The sequence below is a fragment of the Marmota marmota genome, unplaced genomic scaffold (assembly GCF_001458135.2).
Source record: "Marmota marmota marmota unplaced genomic scaffold, marMar, whole genome shotgun sequence".
NCBI classification, from domain to species: Eukaryota; Metazoa; Chordata; class Mammalia; order Rodentia; family Sciuridae; genus Marmota; species Marmota marmota.
Window position 1 is genome coordinate 55,425 of NW_026007331.1, and position 22,846 is coordinate 78,270.

The 22,846-nt window shown below is 38.0% G+C and overlaps 1 protein-coding gene across 2 annotated transcripts in view; it reads right to left on the minus strand.

Annotated features, from left to right (window-relative positions):
- Positions 1-13,471: 13,471 nt before the first annotated feature.
- The window catches only part of LOC107133710 (zinc finger protein 699-like), a 21,215-nt gene continuing 11,840 nt past the window's right edge, over positions 13,472-22,846 (minus strand). The window contains exons 4-7 of one of the 2 annotated variants that reach the window (XM_048797691.1): positions 21,717-21,827; positions 20,727-20,910; positions 18,707-19,813; positions 13,472-18,454 (exon numbers count right to left, since the gene is read on the minus strand). In XM_048797691.1, coding sequence (XP_048653648.1) covers positions 18,289-18,454; positions 18,707-19,813; positions 20,727-20,910; positions 21,717-21,827 — 1,568 coding nt within the window. In that variant the 3' untranslated portion in view covers positions 13,472-18,288. Of the gene's footprint in view, positions 19,814-20,726; positions 20,911-21,716; positions 21,828-22,846 lie in introns of both variants that reach the window. The other variant, XM_048797690.1, reaches the window with a different exon arrangement.

Here is a 22,846-nt window from a genome sequence, read left to right on the forward strand (position 1 = left end):
TCAGTTAATGACAAACTAATCTCTCTGTCCTCAGTACAGAAATCACCCAGTCAAGAGGGCTGTATATCACCTCTAATTATCAGAGAAATGCAAATCAAAAGCAATACACCATAATTCTCATATATTCCACTTGATCAACTATATAAAATACTCAGAGGTGAAGAGCACATTTATTGAAGACTTCAGGAACTACAAATATGAACAAATATAATGCAAGTACATTCTAGAGTTACATGAGTCTTTGTAACTAAGCAGAAGTGAGAATTCACTGAGACATTTGTTGAGTTCAGATACAGAATAGCTATGACTGAAACTGAATGATGGGGGACTCTAGAGGTAGTGGAAGACAAACTAGATAGATTCTTCTGACTGCATGCAGAAAAATGAAACTGGACCCTTATCTCACACCATATACTAAAACCTCCTCAAAATGAATTAAACATTTAATCCTAAGACCTGAAACTGTAAAGCTAATAGAAGAAAACCAGAGAAGAAAAAACCCTTGACACTGGTCTAGAAACAATGGTGCTGCTTGATTTTTTTTTTTTTATTAGGGATTGAACCAGGGGCATTTAACCAAGCTACATTCCAGCCCTTTTTGTTTTTTATTTCAAGATAGGGTCTTGCTAAGTTGCTGAGTCTGGCTTTGAAATCACAGTTCACCTGCCTCAATCTCCCAAATTGCTGGGATTACAGCTGTGTGCACTGTGCCCTGTAGAAAATGTTTCTAGTGTATACAGGCAAATGAGATTACATCTAACTAAAAACAATTTTGCACAGCAAAGAAAACAATCAGTGAAGATATAACCTACAGAATAGGAAAATAATTTGCAAACCATTTATCTGACAAGAAGTTAAGATACAAAATACATATGGAACACAAACAACTCAATAGCAAAAATAAATAAATAATTCAATTAAAAATAGACAAAGGGCCTAAAAAGACATTTCTCAAAGAAGTCATGAAATGGCAAACAGGTATATGAAAAATACTATGAAAAATATTCAACATCTCTAATTGTCAACTAAATGCAAATCAAAACTATGTAAGTCACATCTTTTATAATGGTTATTAACAAAAAGTCAAAATATAACAAATATTGGTATGGGTATGGAGAAAAGGAAGCCTATGTACTTTGTTTGTGGTATATCCATTATGGAATGCCATATGGAAGTTCCTAAAAATAAACACACACACACACACAGAGAGAGAGAGAGAGAGAGAGAGAGAGAGAGAGAATCATGTGATTCAGCAATTCCTTTTGAGTGTATATCCCAAGGAATAAAATATTTGCACTTCTACTCTAACTTCAGCATTATTCACAATAGCCAAAATATAAGCAACATGTCTGTTGACACGTGAATGGATAAAGAAAATGAGATACACACACACAGTACCCAAGGTGTGGAAACAACCCAAGTATTCTTCAAAAGATGAATCAATAAACAAAAGATAATGTATACATACAAGGGAATATTATTTAACCTTGAAATTCTGGAAATTCTGACACATATTACAACATGGATGAACCTTGAAGACATTATGATGAGTGAAATTATCCAGTCACAAAAGGACAAATACTGTATGAGTCCACTCATGTGATATCCCTAGAGCAGTCAAATTCACAGAGACAATAAATAGAGTGATCATTGTCAGGGGACTGAGGTAAGTGGAAATGGGTAGTTATTGTTGAATACATACAGAATTTTATACGGGGAAGATGAAAAAAGTTCTGGAGATAGTGGAGATGGCTGCAAAACATTGTGAAGGAATTTAATGCCACTAAATTATGTACTTAAAATGGATAAAATAGTTATTTCTTATGTTGTAGACCATAATTATAAAAATAATAATGCAACATTACCTTTGCAAATTCCAAGACTTTTGGCAATCACTTACTTTTGTTTCAGAGTAGATCAGACACCAAAGTGTCTTATTGCAGTTTGTTAGAGACAGTAAATCAGAACTCTAATTTAGCCATTTTTTATGAGAGTATCTCTTATCACTGGCTGGTATGACTTCTTCTCTGTAAACAGCATTCCCATCTCTAATATCAGTACTGAGGACTGAAGTTGGTAGACAACTTAGCTTAATAGCAAAAAGACAAATAAAAATAAAGTATTCATTGGTCAAGATCAAATAACTTGGCTAGAGTTGTAGCTCAATTGGTAGGGCGCTTGCCTTTCATGAATGAGGCCATGGGTTTAATCCTCAGCACAACATAAAAATAAATAAATAAAAATAAAGACATTGTGTCCATCTACAACTAAAAAAATATTTTTTTTTAAAAAAAAGATATCAAATAACTACCTCAGAAACTATACACAACATCTCTAAAAGCAAGATGAATTCCCCTATAGTGGACACAGACCAAACATCAAAGACAGTTCTTGCCAACAGAAGAGATTTTTAAAAAAGCAGTGTTTAAAAGGGAAGTTCTAAAGATACTGTTATTAATGAAAGGAAAAAGCTTCCATTTACTGAGGTAAGTATAAAATGGTGAATGTGGGCAAAATAATATTTTATTAATCAGCAGAGATGATCAGCTATGTTGTTGGAGGACAGTATAGGTAATTAAATAATATAAATAGTTATAGGTAAATAAACATTATTTGACTACATTAGAAATATTGGGTAAAATCACATTTTCTGTTGTTAAGGTGAGCTTTTTGATATTTATTTTTTAGTTTTAGGTGGACACAATATGTTTATTTTACATTTATGTGGTTCTGAGGATCGAACCCAGTGCCTCGTGCATGCTAGGCAAGCACTTTACGACTAAGCCACAACCCCCACCCGCTAAGGTGAGCTTTTTTAATAACCTCTCCTCTTCTGGGCTCAGATCACTTTAAGATCTTCAGTATTTCTGTAATCCTAGCAGTTTAGGAGGCTAAGGTAGGAGGATTACGAGTTCAAAGGCAGCCTCAGTAACTCAATGAGAGTCTGTCTCTAAATAAAATATAAAAAAGGGCTGGGAGCCAGGTGCAGTACCATTCACTGTAATCCCAGCAGCTCAGGAGCCTGAGGCAGGAGGATCACAAGTTCAAAGCCAGCCTCAGCAATGGTGAAGCACTAAACAACTCAGTGAGACCCTGTCTCTAAATAAAATAGAAAATAGGGCTGGAGATGTGGCTCAGTGGTTGAGGGCCCCAAGTTCAATCCCCAGTATCAAAAAAAATAAATAAATAAAAATTAGAGGGGGTATAGGGTTAGAACTGATGGCGGAATGTGATCGACATCACTAACCAAAGTACATGTATGAAGAAATGAATTGGTGTGAATATATTTTGTATACAACCACAGATATGAAAAATTTTTGCTCTATATGTGTAATATGAATTGTAATACATTCTGCTGTCATATATAAATTTAAAAATTAATTTAAAAAGAAAAATAATAATAAAATAAAAATAAAAAAGGACTGGGGATGTGGCTCATGGCTACACACCCCTGAGTGCAAAAAGAAAAAAAAAATTGCATTACCAAAAAAAAAAAGATCTTCAGTATATGCTCACTAGTAAAAGACTCAAACACACTAATCATCTTTGAACTAGTCATGGGGTTAGATCAATAGTTCTCAACCTTGGTGGCACATTAAAAAAACCTGGATCAAATAAAAATCTTCATGCTAATGCCACACTTCAGTTCAATTAATCAGAATTTGCACTGAGATACAATGATCAATATTTTTAAATCTTCCCAAGTGACTCCAACATGAAGACAAATGTATTCATGCATTTTCTGTAGCTATAACAAAACACCTGATACAGGCACAGTGGCATCCACCTGTAATCCCAGTGACTCCAGAGGCTGAGGCAAGAGAATCACAAATTTAAGGCCAACCTCAGCAACTTAGTGAGACCTTGTCTCAAAACAAAAAATAAAAAATAACTTGGGATGTAGCTCAGTAGTAAAGCACTGCTGGGTTTAATTCCCAGCATAAAAAATTAATACCTGAAGCTAGGTACTTTATAAAGTAGAGGTTTATGTAGTTTAGTTATGAAGGCAGAAAGTCCAAATAGCATGACATCAGCTCTGTTGAGAGTTTCCCTTGACTATGTCACATCATAGCAGATGGCATCATGAAAAAAGCACACAGAAAGGGAAAGATCACATGGTAAGCAGGACTCCAGAGAGCAGGGAGGAGCCAGCCTTGCTCCTTTATAACATACCACTCTCATGAGAACTAACTCATTACTTGAGACCAGCATTAATCACTTTCAAGGACACTCCCCAATAACATATTTAATTTCTGGTACCCCACCAATCAAAGGTTCCACCACCTCCTATATCACCACTCTGAGGACCAAGCTACCAACACATGGAGATTTGAGTCACTGTAACCAAACCAGAGCACCCAGACTGAGGACCAGTTACATTCATCCTTACACATAACATACCTAAATATATCTAAAAGACATGAAAGTAGTATAGAAAAGAGACATCAATTCTTGAAAGGGATGAAGATTAAAATTACTTTTCAAAAACATTGGTGCATTTCTCCAAGATGCTCAGGCTATAGATGAAAAATAAAGAAGGTTATATAGATGTTGTAGAATTCAATTTTACAGTGACTCTAATGCAGACAACATTCCATAATATTCCATCAATCCCATTACAGATGTACCAAAAGAAGCAATGTTCATATAGGAGATATTGAGAAAATTGAAATACATGAGAGCTACAAAAACTACAGAACCAGCTGGGCAGAGTTGGGGGTTCCATAAGTTTGGTTTCACTGGCTTATCCAATATGAACACTGTACTTTTGAGGAACCTCCTCATGGTCCTCTTGATGTCCCTGTTCCTCAGGCTGTATATGAAGGGGTTGAGCATGGGAATGACTGTGGTGTACATCACTGAAGTCAAATAAATAAATACACTTTATAGAAAAAAAAAAGTGAGTGAAGAAATTAGCCTAAGACTGGAAAAGGTTATCTGATATAATATATATGCATTTTTATGAACATATTTACTATATGTAAATATGTGTGTGTATGTGTGTGTGAATATAGATAGATAAATACGTGAATGTGTATGTATCAAGATACAAAGTTACATATACATACAATTAGACAAGTAACCAGAAGGAAAGCGTTCAAATTTTTTCAAAAAGAGAGAGGACAATAAATGAGTGAATTGCTTCAAAAAGTGCCTTCATCAAGATGACCAAATAACCAATAAGCACACAAAAAAGTACTCTAAACCATTACATATCAGAAAATGCATAATATCACTACATACTCTATTGAATGGCTAAAGTTTCTAAGCATGGGCCAGGTGTGTGGAACTGCTAAAACTTACATGCTGTTGGGGGATTTCTGATGAAACCAACATTTTTTAAAAACTAAAGTATCTACCAAAACTATACATGAAGTCTTCCCTTTCATTCTGTAATTGCCTTACCCCACATACAACAAATACCAAGAGAAGTAAGTGTGTAAGTCTACCAAAAGATCAACTAAAGGACAAACCAGGCATTATGCTGAGTTAAAGAAGCCAAACAAATAACTGTACATATTATAGTTTAACATTTATCTAAAAGCAAGAACAATCAAACCAAATCAAGTATAATAAGAGTCAAAATTGGGTTTCCTTTGTGGTGTGATTATTGACAAAGGGATAAATGAACTTCCTGGAATCCTGGAAATGTGTCCACCAGGATGTATACATCCACATGAAATTTCATCAAGCTGTACACAGATTGGCACTTCATGCACATTAATGTATGTACACCTTGACAAAACTGTAAAAAAGTAATTAAGGAAAATGGTGTAGTTATACTTTTAGAAATAAAGTATAACTTTTTTTAAAAAAAAGTACCCACTAAAAAGAAATGACCAGATATGATGGCACACACCTGAAATCCCAGCCATTCAGGACACTAAGGCAGGAGGATCACCAAGTTCAAAGCCAGCCTCAACATAATGAGGCCCTAAGCAACGTAGCAAGACTCTGTCTCAAAATAAAAACAAAAAGGACTGGGATTTGGCTCAGTGGTTAAGGGCCCATGGGTTCAATTCCTGGTGCCAAGAAAAAAATCTAAAAACAAAGAATGAATTCTAAGTTATGATGATATATCAATATAGTTCATTAATTATTTTTTAAAAATTACCATTCTGGTGAGGCTATCCATGATTGGCAGTAGAAAAATCTCTCTACCTTCCAATCAATTTTGCTATTAACTGAAACTTCATCTAAAAATAGTTTGACTATCTTCTCAAAAAAAATATCCACCCAGAACCTTAGAATATTGCCTTATATGGAAACAAGGTCTTTGTCAATATAGTAAAGTTAAGATGAGGTTATTCTGGATTAAGATGGACCCTAAATCCAATGACTGATGTCCCTATATGGACAGAGATTAGAAACAGGTACACAGGGAAGGTAATGGTGGAGGCAGAGACTAGAGTGATACGTCTATAAACAAAAAGGTCTGCCAGCATCCAGCAGAAGCTAGAAAGAGACAGGGAGGGACTTTTTCCTTAGAGCCTTTAGAAAGAATATAGCTCTGCTGACACCTGGTTTCACACTCCCAGATGCCAGAAATATGAAAGATTAAATTTCTAAACTTTTTACCCACCAGTTGTGGTACATGTTCACAGAGGGCTTAAGAAACTAACATTATCTACCCCATAGACTCATCTCTAAATCATCCAAAAAGCAGCACAAATTCTCTAATAGGTACTTTCTAATGCCCTCTTACTAAGATGCCCCTTGACTCCCCATGGGTATGTTCTCCCATGACTGCAAAATAAACCCTGCTTGTTTAACTTACAGGTGTGCTCCTGGTGGTCTCTGGGTAAAGGGCTTTTATAGCAGTAGACTCTTCAAAGGTCTCAAATCACAAACTCTCCCTGTGCCCCAGAGAAGCCCCTCAATCCTCACACATTGAACACTTAATAAGCCTCAAGGCTTTCAACCACAAAAAGAAAAAGAAAAAAAAAAAGTTTAATATGTCCATGTTCATTTTCATGAAGAAGCCTCTAGATCGTAAGCACCCTGTGATCAGTGACCACGTTTGTCTTATTTACCAAGTACTCCCACTCCTCAGCACAGATCCTGGAACAAGGTCAACTAGTAGATAAAACTGTTTTCTAAACCACTACATGAACAACATTGCCAATCTTACCTAGTGAGACCAGGTTCCAGAAGGTTTCCAGCATCACATCTCTGTAGAGGCTCCTCTGAGCAAGATCAAGCAAAGCCCCCTCCTGCTGGGTAAAGTCCACAGCCACATCCTCAAAGGTCACAAATTCTGTTCAGAAAGGTACAATTCCTCCAGTGTGTGCGAGATGATGGGTGAAGCTGACAGCACTGGGGACCTGAGAATCAATTCAGGGGAGGCTCAGAAGATTCTGTGTTCTCCCCGAGTCTATGTCAGGACTCAGTCAGCAGATCTCTTTCCCTTTCTACCCACATATACTTTCTGGTTGATCAAATTCTTTCTGATAGACTTATCAATTCTAAAAAAATAAATTTATCTCTTCACAGTATAATGATAATGAGGTCACACACAATTACTCTTATACAATCACCTAATTTAGCACAAAATACTTCTGTTCCAAAATGTCAGGAGGATCTGCACACATCAAGCAGTCCAGCAGACAACCACTGGGTATCTGATAATTTAATAAAACTATTTTACCATCTAGCTGGAGATACTGTCATTCCACAGGTTGAGAGCTCAGTCCCACAATACTTTCCCAAGTCCAGAAACCAGTCACAGGTAGTAGGTTGTCATATACACCTCTGACCAACTGGCTACCTCCTCCTTGAAGGAGGGAATTTGCTGGTACCACTCAAAGAATGCAAAGAAATACTTCCCTGTGTTTACTAGTTTCTTATAAAGAATATTACAAAGTACATAGATGGATAGTCAGATAAAGAGATGGATAGGACACAGTATGGTGGGAAAGGTGCAGAGCTTCCATGCCCAAGAATCTCAACATGTTCAGCTATCCTGAAGCTCCCCAAACCCACTCTTCTGGGGTTCTCATAGAGCCTTTACTTGTAGCCACTGGTTATCAACTTAACCTTCAGTCTGTCTCCCTTCCTAGAGTTTGATGTGTGCGAGTGTGAAAGTTCCAATCCTTTAATCATGCCTCCATTCTTTCTGGACCAGCCATGAGCCTTAGGTTATCTACAGCCTACCAGCCTCTATTCATCTTATGAGCATACAAAGCTATTTTTATCACTCCAGACATTCCACAGGTCTTAGAAACTCTGTACCAGGACACTGGACTAAGACCAAATACAGACCACACAATATCACACTTGGTGACCAATTCCAGTTCCATATTGCTCCAGAACATGTGGCAGAAATGAGAGAAATACTCTAAATGAAATAATTTCCACAATGATACAATCAGTTCCTTGTAACAGAAACAATTTCACATGCTACCTTGGTTACATCATAGCAAATCTGCACAACATGAAACCCAAGATTAAATGAGTTTTTGTTTGTTCCTTCTCCACCTTGCTCGGGATTGAATCCAGAAGCACTCTACTCCTGAGCTACATCCCCAGCCCTTTTCATATTTTAATTTGAGACAGGGTCTTCCTAAATTTCCTATGCCCTTAAACTCAGAACCTCCTGCCTCAGTCTTCCAAGTAGTTGGCATTACAGGTACATGATGAGGTTTTAATGAATAAAAACACACTGAGGGAAAAGGAATTTTCCCCTTTTTCCCCCTCACAAACCTGAGAGGCCTATGAGCCTGCACAGCACATCTTTATGGCAGGCCCACAAGTAGCAAATTTTCTTTATTCTAGGCCAGGATTTGGCAAAATAGGCATGAGCTAATCAGTCCTCTATTTGTGTACATCAGTTTGACTGGAACACAACAAAACATTTCTTTATAAGCTTTCCCTTGGTGCTTTGGTACTAAAATGAGAATGTCCTTGCAATAGAAATTTTATGGCCTTCAAAACCTAAAATATTTCCTATATGATCCAATAAAGAAACAGATGGCCAACCTGTGTTCTAAAACAGCTAGGCAATACCCATCACAAGACACATTGTGATAGCAAGACCCAGAATTCGTTGTTCCTCACAGCCTAGAACATATGAACCTTTGAATATCTGATGAATGAAAACTGTTAACGGATGGATGAATGAATTCTAATCTGTGAAGCCAAGTATATAAATCTGGAACCTCTTTTCTCTGAGACCTTTGTAATCACGTTCACATTCAATTGAACGACATATATTCCTTTTAAATAAATACATAAAACAGCTAGAAAGCCAGACACAGTGGTACACACCTATAACCCCAGTTACTTGGGAGGCTGAGGCAGGAGGATTACTATTACAAAACTGCTAAGCCAGAGTATGACAAGTTTATTTGTCTTCAAAGCCTAAATGCCTGAGTATATTTCTGGACACATGCCTTACAATTTAGTTATTATTAGAGTTCTTTTTCCCTATTATCAGATTTAACCTATAACACTGTTGGGCACTATAGTTTCAGAGGAAAGACTTTATTCAAATGTGCTATCTCTAAGCTCCTCTTCCAAGCCATTGGCCTTGGGCAAGGACATTTTTCTTAATACCCACACCAACTACTCCTTAATATCATTTTACTTGGGTAATATTTGTGCTCACCCTACCACATGCAGTCATGGCTGTTAGTTATGGAAAATGAAAAACCCCAAGATAGTGCAGCCTGGGAAAAGGGAGTGAAAAAGAAAGCCATACATTGATAGCCTTCATCTCTTGAAAGATAAATCCTTTTCAGACGTGGGCCACAAGTGGGGAGAAAGTGTTTCATCAAACCTAAAATGATAATCTCTGGGAAGCTTTTAATCTCTTTCAAGATGAATCCTCTCCAGGTGCTGGCCACAGACCCCTCAACCCCAAAACTCAAAATTCCTGAGTGCCCAAACTGACATGCTCACTAAATCACCTCTCAGTATATCCTATTTAAGCCCAACTCCTTTGGTCTGTGGCTCATTTCACCAGGACAGTGAGTCCACTGGAGGTATAATACCATTCCTGAATAAAAAGCTGATGAGAGCTGGGACGGCGCTGAGTGGTCAAGTGCTTGCCTTGCCATGTGTGAGGCACTGGGTTCAATCCTCAGCACCACATAAAAATAAATAAGACACTGTGTTCATCTACAACTAAAAACATATTTTAAATTAAAAAAAAATACTGAAATGATCATAGTTTGCATCCGGCCTAGTCTTTTTGTGCAAACAATGGGAAATAAAGCACCAAATAGAAAATTCCTGAAGTGCCAAGCACAGTGCTGCACACCTCTAAACCCAGCTACTAGGAAGGCTGAAGCAGGAAGATCACAAATTGCAGGCCAGCCTGGCCACCAAGAACCCAGTCTCAAAATTTAAAAATAAGTTAAAAAAAAAAAAAAAATGCTGGGGACGTAGCTCTGGGTAGAACATCCCTGAGCATGGGTGAGGCCCTTGGCTCGGTCTCCAGCACCACAAAACAAACAAGGACATTTAATCACTGGTTAGTTAAAATTCACAGCATTAATAGAAAAAAGATTGTCTGGTCCATCCCCTTGGTCATGACACAGTGACAAATCTATTTCAACATAGGCGGCTGGGCGACTACAATTTAGCCTGCTAGAAAGGAAGGGACCCCGCGGAGACCCTCTCCAGGCTCCTGTCCCGAACCCCCATGCCAGCCTGGCTTCCGCTCTAGGTGGAGAGGCCACAGGTGGAGACCAGAAATGCCTCAGGGCTCTCCAGCTCCCGCCTATGGGAAATGCGCCAGCCAAATGCGCAGCCCAGAGTCCCGGATGCCTCCACCAGGGAGCCAGGGGCGGGAGGAGCCCACCTGGTTCTAGGGCCACGCGGCTGAGGGAAGCCCGGGCTTCCAGCAGGGGATGCGCTCCAGGACGGCTGGGAAACCTACTGAGGGAACCCCTTGTAAAGGAGAAGCGCCCATGAGGAACCACCTGACCGAGAGACCCCAAAGCACCGGTGTAGAGGCTTACTTCCGCTTCCCGTTTCTGGATGCGGGAGGCGGGGCACACCAAGCAAGGGGCGGGGCCTCGGGGGCTGGGATTTGGGGTGGTACATCCCAGCAGGGTTAAGGCCTGCTTGGGTGCTGTCGGGAAATGATGGTTTTTGCAGGGGCTAAGGGTAAAGAAAGAATAATCAGGTCGTTTGGAAAAGCAGAGCATCATGGCGACTGTCCTCTACTGGAGAAACGCACAGATAGAAGTTGAAGAGCTATGTGTGCTCTCAGCTACCTTCGCAAGAGCTGAGGAAACCAATGCACCCCTGGTAGGCTGAGGCCAGAAGGTCAAAACCAGTCTGGGCAACATAGTAACACCTTGTCTTAAGATAAAAACTTCCAACCTGGCGCACACCTGTAATCCCAGCAGCTCAGGAGGCTTAGGCAGGAGGATCACGAGTTCAAAGCCAGCCTCAGCAAGGGCAAGGCCCTAAGCACCTCAGTGAGAAGCTGTCTCTAAGTAAAATTCAAAAATAGGCCTCTTTTTGGATGTGGCTCATTGCTCGAGTGCCCCTGAGTTAAGTCCTAAGTACCTAAATAAATAAATAATTTCCAAAAAGGGCTGAGATTTGGCTCAGTAGTAGAGCATTTGCCTAGCCTAGGTTCCTTCCCAAGTAGGAAGGCAGGGGATGTTAAGGAAACCAGTTGGGAGACCATAGTGCCTGCTGTTAGTAGAACAAAAAGAAAAGATGTTTGAAGAGGATACAAAAAGAGTTGCCATCCTGCTCCATCTCTAAGCAGCTCAGCATGGAGAGACACTTTCCACCTAGGCAAGGGAGAAAGAAATAAGTCTAGGCCTTAGATTTCAAACCCTTTACCAGGCCTGGGTGAAACCAGCTGCCATGCTGGCAGGTGGCACAGCCTGTAAACCTTGTAATCCCAGGAATTTGGAAGGCTGAGGCAGGAGGCTTTAGAGTTCAAAGCATCCTCAGCAACTCAGCCAAGACTCTGTCTCTAAATAAAAAATAAAATAAAACGGATGGGGACTGGGGTTGTAGATCAGTGGTAGATCAGTTGCCTTGCATGCGTGAGGCACTGGGTTTGAATCTCAGCACCACATAAAAATAAATAGAGATATTGTGTGCATCTACAACTAAAAAAAAAAAAAAAAAGAATTATTAAAGTCTGGAGATTGGCTCAGTTGTTAAGTTTCCTGAGTTAAATCCCCAGTAAGAAAAAAAAAAAAAACCACCACCTATGGGCATGCACAGTCCCACAACCTCCAATACTAGCTGAGTGAGCTGCTGGAACCATGTTTGCCAGTGCACAGAACTTCTCCATCACACTTCCTTGAAGAGCGGGCAGCTGAGGAGCAGGACTACATCCACAGGAGAGCAGGTCATGAAAGCTAGTACGGGTCTTTGTCTTGGAGCTCAGTGCCAGGCCTGCAACTATGAGACTGAGCAGATTAGAGACCAAGGCCCCTGTGTAGGCCCGAGCTCACAGATGGATCCTCTAGACATGAACCAGCATCAGGCAGATTCCTGCATGCCACCTGGGATAGACTACATCATTCAGCCTATATCATCACCAGCCTCCCCAAAATTGTATCTGTCTTCTGGATGTGAGACTCAGATGTGACCTAGCTTAGTGTCAGTCTTGGAGTCCATTTCTATCACCAGTCACCCAGTCTCAGGCAGTACAGCTATTGTGAGGCCAGTACTTACAGATGAGGCTCTAGAACTTCTTCAGCACCAGAGACCTACGGGATGAACTAATTTTTCCACCTTCATTACCACCAGCTTCAATTTTAGAAGTGTGAGAACTGGGAATGATCCAGTTAAATACCAGCCTGGGTGGACAAGGGGCTGCCTTTGTTATTGGAGACAGGATCTTCTGGCTTGAAAACAGGAATGAGACCAAGTCCAATATTGTGGGCACACAGAGGCAAGCCTTTAATTAGGGCTTCACCAAAGGTGGACACCACTGATTGAGGAATTAGGCTGTTTCACCAAGGCAAGATGTGGAAACTTATATTGGTTTTCTGGGGTAAGGCAAAGTCCAATAATTTCCAATAACCAGGGGCATGATTCCAAAAGATGTTTTTTTTTTTTTGTTGTTGTTGTTGTTATTTTTGTTTTTTTGTTTTTTTTTTTCTTGCAAGAAACTAGAATACTGGGTCAACAGGAGGTTAAAGAAGAATAAAATAAAGAAAAAGGAAAAAAAAAAAAAAAAGAGGGGCAAGCCAGGCACAGGGGCACACACCTGTAATTCCAGCAACTTGGGAGCCTGAGAAAGAATTGTAAGTTCAAGGCCAGCCTGAGCAACTTACCAAGACCCGTCTCAAAAAGGGCTGGATATGTGCCTCAGTGGTAGAGTTCCCCTGGGTTCAATCCCCAGTACCAAAAACAAGAACAAAAAACAAGAAAAAAAATCATATATATATTTTGATAAATCATAAAACAAACACCAATATAAATAGAGACATGATTTTTTAAAGTAGCATGTTGAACCTAGCAAAATGAAAAGGCTAATAGACCAATATGTACAAGTTTAATTTATTCCAGTAATACATGTTGTTTTACCAACTGAAAATCAAAGAATGTATAGTTCACTTTGTTAGAATTAAGGATTTTTTGAAGGCCCTGATACATGCAGAAAAGGCACTGGATAAAATCCAATATCAATTTGTGATTTTTAAAAACATTTGACAATCCAGGAACAAAACAGAATTCCCTTAATTTGATAAAAGTTATCTATGAAAATTTACAAGTAGCATTATATTTAATGGTGAGATGTTGAATACTCTTTCATACAGGAACAAGGAAAAGATATTCAATTTCATGACCTCTATTCATTAAATAAGACAAGAAAAATAAATAAAAGGTTTAGAAACCTGGTGAGAATTACTTGAGTGAGTTAAATTTATGTCACTAGCTTTAAAGCTGATGTAAGGAAAAGATATTGCAAAGGTATGTACTAATTCAAAAATTAAAAATAAAAACATTTACAAAGCAAAACACACCATGTATCTAGAAATAAATTAAACAAAGGCATTCAAGACCTCTACAATTAAACTACAAAACGCCTTCAGAAAAGTTAAAGACAACCAAGGTAAATGGATTGTTGCATCATGTTCATCAATTGAAAGATGCAATTCTGTAAAGATGTCAATTTTCCTTAGGTTATTCTATAAAATGGACCCTGAATATTTTTATAAAAATTAATAAATTCTAAAATGAGAATTTATTATTAGATTTCCAAAAATACTACAAAGCAATACAAATTAAGATAGTATGGTGCTGCTGCAAGGAAAGACAAACAAACCAAAAGACAGATTGCCTACCTAAGCAGAGGGAAAACATGATCTAGTGGATAAATCTGTACACATACACCTGCATCCTACCTCACACCCTATCAAACAAACAAAAAAATACTCGAAATGGACACCAACCTGAATACAAGAAGTCAAACAATGAAGGGTCTAGAAGAAAACATAAAATATATTCATTATCTTGGTCTAGGCAAATACTTCATAAAGAACACTTAGATCTCTACTTATTTTTATGTTCTGTAAAGACTGAGAGCAATTTTTAGCAATCTAAAAGACATATGGCATCTGACATTCTAAAAGGATTTCTAGGAACAAACACTGGGTAAGTTCCCAGACTTTGTATTTCCCGAAGTCAGCATAAGGTGCAATATTGCCCCTATTTTGAGCCCCCACCTGCTCACAGCTGCCTCTCTCTCCTCTCCATGTGCATCATAACTGCCAGGGCTCTATGATTTAGGGGTACAAATTCTAACCTCAGTTTCTCAATGAGAAAATGGGAGCTGGTCCTAAACAAATCAGATTATTAACATTCCCCTGACCATGGTGGACAAAATAATCAGATTCCATTTTTTTTTATTATTAGTTGGTGAAAACATTACATAGCTCTTGACATATCATATTTCATACATTTGATTCAAGTGGGTATGAACTCCCATTTTTACCCTGCATACAGATTGCAGAATCACATTGGTTACACATCCACGTTTTTACATACTGCCATACTAGTGTCTGTTGTATTCTGATGCCTTTCCTATCCTCTACTATCCCCCCTCCCCTCCTCAGATTCCATTTTGATAATTATATTGGAACTGTTCAAAAAAAGATGTCACTCTTGTCCCTGAAGCATTATCTTGGGAAGAAAGCAGCACAGAACTTCTGAAGCCTACTGTGAAGAAAACATCCCAGCTGGAAGAAAAGACAATGCAAAAGGATGCACAGCCAAGACAAGGAGACAGAAAAATTCACATCTTTTAGCCTCAGGATCCAGATTGAAGCTTAGTTATAGCCAAGGACTTTTTAGCAGCAAGGAAACACTTCAAAAGAAAAAAGGAAATAAAAATGGGTGAAATGCTTCAAAAGGTAGCCTAATAAAGATATCCAAATAACCAAAAAGCACACCAAAAAGTATTCAAAATCATGACATATCAGGAAAATGCATATTTCAACAACAACAACACACACACTCTGCTGAAGAGCTAAAGTTAGAAAGTGTGGGCCCAGTATGCGGAATAGCCAACACTCACATGCACTGTTGGGGACTTACTGGTAGAACCAACATTTTTGAAAATCTAAAGTATCTACCAAAACTACACTTGAAGTCTATCCTATCATTCAGTAATTGCATTCCCCACATATAGCACATACCAAGAGAAATAAGAGCAACCAAGTGACAAACCAGACATTATGTTGAGTAAAAGAAGCCAAACATGTAACAGTACATGTTGTAGTTTTCACATTTATTTGAAAAGTGAGAAAAAGCACACCAAATCAAGCGTAATAAGAGTCAAAATCCTATTTCCTCTGTGGAGTGATTATTGAGAAAGGAGATGAATGAATTTCCTGGAATCCTGGAAATGTGTCCACCAGGATGTATACATCTATGTGAAATTACATCAAGCTGTACACAACTTGCACATTAGTGTATGTATACCTTGATAAACAGTAAAAAGTGATTAAGGGAAGTGGTATACTTATGCTTTTAAGAGATAAAATATAATTTTCTAAAATATTTTTAGTTGTTAATAGACCTTTATTTTATTCATTTATTTATATGCCATGCTGAGAATTGAACACAGTGCCTCATACATGCTAGGCAAATGCTCTACCACTGAGCCACAACACCACCCCTTAAAATAAAATGTTTTAAAAAAGGGGAGGAGGAAGCAAAATGTACCTGAGACAGCTCATAGCATTCCTCTTCTCCCATAAAGGCAGTAAAATCTTCCCTGTCTGAAGGTATCAAATATAAATCCTCCTCTACCAAAATAGGATGACACCTATCTGAGGCTTGCCTCAATTACAGTCAGATAACTTCATTAACCACAGCTCTACTCACTTTTGGTACCATGGTAGGCTTGTATAGACATCAATCCCATAAGTAGATGAAGAATGGGAATGGAATGTGAGCATGATGACAATCCTTCTGCAAACTGGTCAACTCTAACAGGGCAGTGAAAGTGCCAGAGGAACTGCAATGAGAAGCAAAAATGCCAAAATGGCAATAACAGAGCTTGCCAGAGAAATCTAAGTTGTGATTGGCCAGGATACAGGAGTTAATGGAGACGTTTGTGGAGATGCAGCCCCTGAGGAGATTGAGGTCAAGTACTTAACATTCAGTTTTGAGCAAGTATGGATCAGTGTGTTCAATACTCAGAAAAATGAGCTGAAAACTGGGGCCCACAAGGTCCCTACTCATCTGTCTACCTATATCGTGGTCTTAATAAGCAGGCAATTCTAGCTCCTTCCCTAAAGCCTTTCAAACTTCTTGCAAAGTTATTTCAGAAAACTTATTACCTAGGATTAGAAGTGATTAAGGGAAATGTAGTCCACAGCCATATCCAAATTAATATAACACTTTATTAACTTAAAACATTAGATCAAAATTCCAGCCATGAGGGCTGGGGTTGTGGCTCAGTAGTCAAGTGCTTACCTAGCATGTATGAGACACTGGGTTCGATTCTCAGTACCACATATAAATAAATAAAGATCCATCTACAACTTGAAAAAATTAAATTAACAAAGATTCCAGTCATGAACAAACATAAAGAATAAAACACAAAACAGCAATCAGAAGAGACTATACTCTTTCAAGGCCTTTGTACTAATTAATTTCTACTAAAACTTTTTATTACACATGAAAAGCTTTGATAGTAAACACTGATATTCTCAAAAACAGTCGGTACTCTTAGTTTAAAGGGAAGGGGGGGAATTATTGGGTAGGCAGCTTGCAGTATCCAGATGAAGAAGATGATGAAGGCGAAGATGAAGACTACAAAGAAGAAGAAGGCGAAGGCAAAGATGAAGACAAAGAAGAAGAAGGTGCCCATTCTGTGAGTTCAAACTTAAACAACAATTAAAAAAAAAAATCATTTTCCTGCCTGCAAAAAAAAAAAAAAAAATGCACTTGAGCCAGACTCAATGATATATGCCTGCACTCCCAAACTTAGGAGGCTAAGGCAGAAGTCTAGGATTTACAGGCCTGGACAACATAGCCAGACCCTGTCTCAGAGGAGAAGCATACACACATGTACACACACAATCTCCCAAGAGTCCAAAAGACTTTGTAATGGAAATAACATTTACATCTCAGCTAAAGAAACTCACCTCATACTCAAAAGTATGTCATAAAAGCTGACAAGGGAAACATATAACCTTAAATCTTCCTATTAGAAAACATTGAAAATCTAGAAGTCCACTTTAATGAGGCACTGATCTTCTCTTCTAGCTCAAATTTTGAATTTTCTTCTACAAGTGTTGAGAGCCACAGCCAAGTCAAGATGGCGCCTGGCACTTTGCCAGGAGGAGTGGTTTGAGAAGTAATGCCAGCAAGCTATTAAGATGATGAGGATTCCTTAATGACTGACTGCTGTATCTAGATGATGTTAATTGAGTTAAGCTGTGTCTAATTATTAAGATGATGAGGATTCCTTAATGACTGATTGCTGTAACTGGATGATGTTAATTGAGATAAGCTGTGTGTATTTAGTTGGGTATATATACCTCTGCTGTTCTGAATAAAATGGCTCCCATTGTTTCAACCTTCACAAGTTGCTTGTCACCCCCCAGCTACTTTGCACAGTCCAGTCGGACTGCAGCACAAGTTATGTTCAAAATCAAAAGGCTTTACCATATAGCTTACAAACACAGGGTTTCGCTCAGTTGTCCTCAACTCTTCAAAAGAATGAGTGATAATCTCCTATTTTCTCACATTTATAGTGTCTCTACAGTATGAGACTTCACAAAATGAGACTTCACAAATTGCATTAGTTCAGAAAAAGTCTTGCAGAGATTCCCTTACTCCTTACATTTATATGTTGTCCCTTGTGTGAATTTTCACATGTCTTCGAAAGTAGGCAGGACCAATAAAGGCTTTCCCACATTTTTTACATTTATAAGGTTTCTCTCCAGTGTGAATTCTTGTATGTACTGTAAGATAGGAAGAACTAAAGAAGGCTTTCCCACATTCCTCACATTTATATGGTTTCTCTCCAGTATGGCTTCTCACATGTCTCCCAAAGGATGAGGGAGAACTGAAAGCTCTTCCACACTCCAGACATAAAAAGGGTTTTTCTCCAGTGTGCATTCTTGCATGTATAGTAAGGTATGAAGAATGTCGAAATGCCTTCCCACATTCCTTACATTCATAGGGTTTTTCCTCAGAGTGGGTTCTCATGTGGATACTAAAAGGTGAGAAACGAATAAAGGCTTTCCCACATATTTTACACTCATAAGGTTTCTCTCCAGTGTGAGTTCTTCTATGTACTGTAAGATGGGAAGAACTAATGAAGGCTTTCCCACATTCTTCACACTCATAAGGTTTTTCTCCACTGTGAGTTCTTAGGTGTTCAGTGAGGGACGAGGAACGACTAAAGGCCTTCCCACACTCCTTACATTCATGTTGCACCTTACCACTGTGATCTCTCACATGTGTTTTAAAGGATGAGGGACAACTGAAGGCCTTCCCACATTCCTTACATTCATAGGGTTTCTCTCTACTTTGATTGTTCACATGTGTGATCAGGGAAGTGGAAAGATAAAAGGCTTTCCCACATTCCAGACATTCAAAAGGTTTCTCTCCAGTGTGTTTTCTCATGTGGATACTTAAGGAGGAGGGGCAATTGTAGGCTTTCCCACATTCCTTACATTTATAGGGCTCCTCTCCAGTGTGTGTCCTCACATGTATAGTGAGTTTTGAGGATTCACTGAAGGCCTTCCCACACTCTTTACATTCATAAGGCTTCTCTCCTGTGTGAATTCTTATATGTCTTATAAGATGAGAGGAATAGCTAAAGGCCTTCCCACATTCCTTACATTCATATGGTTTATCTCCACTATGAATTCTTTTGTGTTTGGAAAGTGATGAGGAACAACTAAAGGCCTTCCCACATTCCTTACAATCATAGGGCTTATCTCCACTGTGAATTCTTTTGTGTTCTGTGAGGTGGAAAGAACTACTGAATGTTTTCCCACATTCCTTACATTCATACTTTGCCTTTTTACTATGAATTTTCATATGTGCTCTGAACATGGAGAAACAACTGAAGGCCTTTATACATTCCTTACATTCATATGGTTTTTCTTCTGTAGGAGTTTTCATATGCTTTTTAAAACAAGAAAGAAAATGGAAGGCTTTCCCACATTCCTTACACTGATAGGGTTTGTTTCCAGCATGAGATCTGGTGTGATTCTTAAGTGATGAATGAAACAGGAAGGACTTTCCACACTCATAGCATTCAAAGGATTTGACTTCAGTAGTTCTCTGGAGCATAAGATTTGAAATTTGTCCACATTGATTTTCTTCATTGTATTCACAGATGTTCTCTACCACATGACTTTTAAAAATAAAAGACAGATTATTAGTAAAAAAAATTTACCATTTTCAGTAAATATGTATGCTTTCTGCCCCATCAATTTATAAGCTAAAAGTTCTCCAGAACGCTCTTCCACAGCCAACATTGTCACTGAGCTTTTGACTTGTATGATTTTTCTGATAAATCTGTCAAACCAATCTATGTGTCAAACCTTCAATATCTCAGTATTATTTGTAGGAAAAACTATCTAGACAAAATTCTTTGTGAAAGTACAATTTTTTTTTTAAATTTTGAATTTGAATCTTTATTTCTTTTTTTAAATTTATTTTTATTTGCATGTATTCCATTAGTTATACATGATACCAGAATGCATTTTCATACATCATACATTAATGGAGTATAATTTCTCATTCTTCTGTTATATAGGATGTTGAGTTACACTGGTCATGTAATCATATATGCACATGGGATAATAATGTCCAATTCATTCTACTATTATTCCCACACCCCCTCCTTTCACCTCATTCCCCTCTAATTCAAAGTACCTCTATTCTTCCAAATCCCCCCTCCCTCCATTGTGAATTAGCATCCACCTATCAGAGAAAACACTTGGCCTTTGGTTCTTTGCACCAGCTTCATCCATTTACTGGCAAATACCATGATTTCATTCTTATGAAAGCATAATTCTTGACCTAGGTTTATGTTGAAAATATGTTTCTTTTTAAAAAAAAATATTTTTTAGTTATAGATGGATGCAATATCTTTATTTCGTTTATTCATTTTTATGTGATGCTGAGGATTGAACCCAGTCCTCACATGTGGGAGGCAAGCACTCTGCCCGCCACTGAACCACAACCCCAGCCCCAAAATATGTTTCTTAAATCTCGAAATTGTTTCCTGATGCACTACCTTCTCTTATATGAAGGGCACTCACCTTAAACCTTTCTCATGGCTTTTGTTCCAATCATCCACACCATGGGAGTCCTGGTTTTCATGTAAAATAGAGGAGCAGGAACCATTTCTTTTGAATGTCACTATTTTCTGTTTATTGAATATTTTTTCTCCATTGTTATCTTGAAGAGCAACTAATTCCTTAGTATTAAGTAGAGACTCAAAACCTGAAACAAAAAAATAAAACAAAATAAAGTTACCTATGAGCAAAGGAGTTTGAGCAGTGCAGCTGTTTCAGGACTTCATTATTAATAGGCACAAGGGTCAAAACTAAAACAGTTCACTAAAAAATATTTCCATGAAACCATAGTATGGTAACATTACCATAGTATGGTAACACATGCTTGTAATCCCAGCTACTTGGGAGGCTGAGGTAGGAGGTTCACCAGTTCAAGGACAGCCTCAACAACTTAGACTCAGACTCAAAATTAAAAAGGGTATGGGATATAGCTCAGTAGTCCCCCAGTGCTGAAAAATAAAAAAATAGTTCTATGAAGATGACAGTGATAGTAACATGACCAGTAGAAATTATTGGGACCAGAGACATGAAAAATTGTGCTCCATATGAATCAAAATGCATTCTGCTTTCATGTATAACAAATTAGAACAAATAAATATTTTTTTTTAAAAAAGAAAGGTTATGTTAAAATTTTTCTGTTAACTTGATATTTCATATTAGTATTTCATATTAGTGTAGAAAATATATTAAAAATTTTCATTAATAATTTTTAAAAAAATTATTAGGAGAGGAAAACAGAAAGGATAAAATACACATACCAAAAGCAAACTTAAAAAAAAGCAAATATGGAGATCTTTGCCAAGAACAAGGAAAGTATGAGAGGACAGATAAACAGTCAAAATAGTCCTCTGAGGCATCTGTGGATAATGAGCCTCCTCAGACAAAACAAACTTTTGCTTTATTTCTATTTTATTTTTTTCTCCTCCCAGGCCAGTTTCTCCCAGGGATTCTTGCCTTCCTGGTCCTGCTCAGTACAGATGCCCTGGATAAGTTCTGTCTTCACTGTCTGCAGTTCCTCCTCTTGTTCCCACTGGGAGATCAGATTGGGTGTGAGTAGTGGGTACCCTGCACACGAGGAAAGGAATATCATGAGGGAAAGCAATGAAGAATCACAAACATCTTTCCATAAGATTGGGTCAAACTTTGGTCTTCTGATACTCTAAAGACAGAGAAGGATGAGTTTAACTGAAACAAAATGTCAAATCCATTGAAGAATAAAAAAAGGCAAAGGAGGGAGGGAGAGGAAGGAAGAAAGAAAATAAAAATAGAGAAGGTTAAAGAAAAAGCTGAGATGTGGGAAGAAAGGCAGCCTCTAATGTGAAGAACTGATCTGAATCAGACATGGTGACACAAGCCTATAATCCCAGGGTGGGATTGGGAGGCTGGAGGATCATGAAGTCAAGGCCATCCTCAGCAACTTAACAAGATCCTGTTTCAAAGCAAAGAAAAACAAAATTTTAAAGGATTGGGGACATAGCTCGGGGTAAAGTGCCCCTAGGTGTTCAATTCCCAGCCCAAAAAAGACAAAGAAAGAAAGATTGATCGGGCTGGGATTATAGTTCAGTGGTAGAGTACTTGCCTAGCATGTGCAAGGTGCTGAGATTGATCCTCAGCACCACATAAAAATAAATAAATAAAATAAAGGTGTAAAAAATTATTAAAATAAAAAAAGATTGACTTACATTCATAGTGGAACCTCAATATAATTATAAGCTGATCTGACACAGCCAGAATATTTTTTATTTTTTTAAATATTTTTTTAGTTGTAGTTGGACACAATACCTTTATTTTATCAGGTTGAACAGGGTTTCACCAAAAGTCATATCCAAATATATCAATGAAACAGAGTAGAGAGCACAGACACAGATCTACATAAGTAAAGTTGGCCCTCTATATTTGTGAATTCAAGCAACCAAGGATAGAAAATACAATAGAAAAAAATTACATCTGTATTAAACATGTATTTTTTTGTGCTTTTGTCCAAATCAATACAGTTCAAAAGTAATTATAAGATAGGATAGACAGTAAAACAGGCAGACAGTTAAGAAAATGCACTCCGCCACACCAAAAAAAAAAAAAAAAAA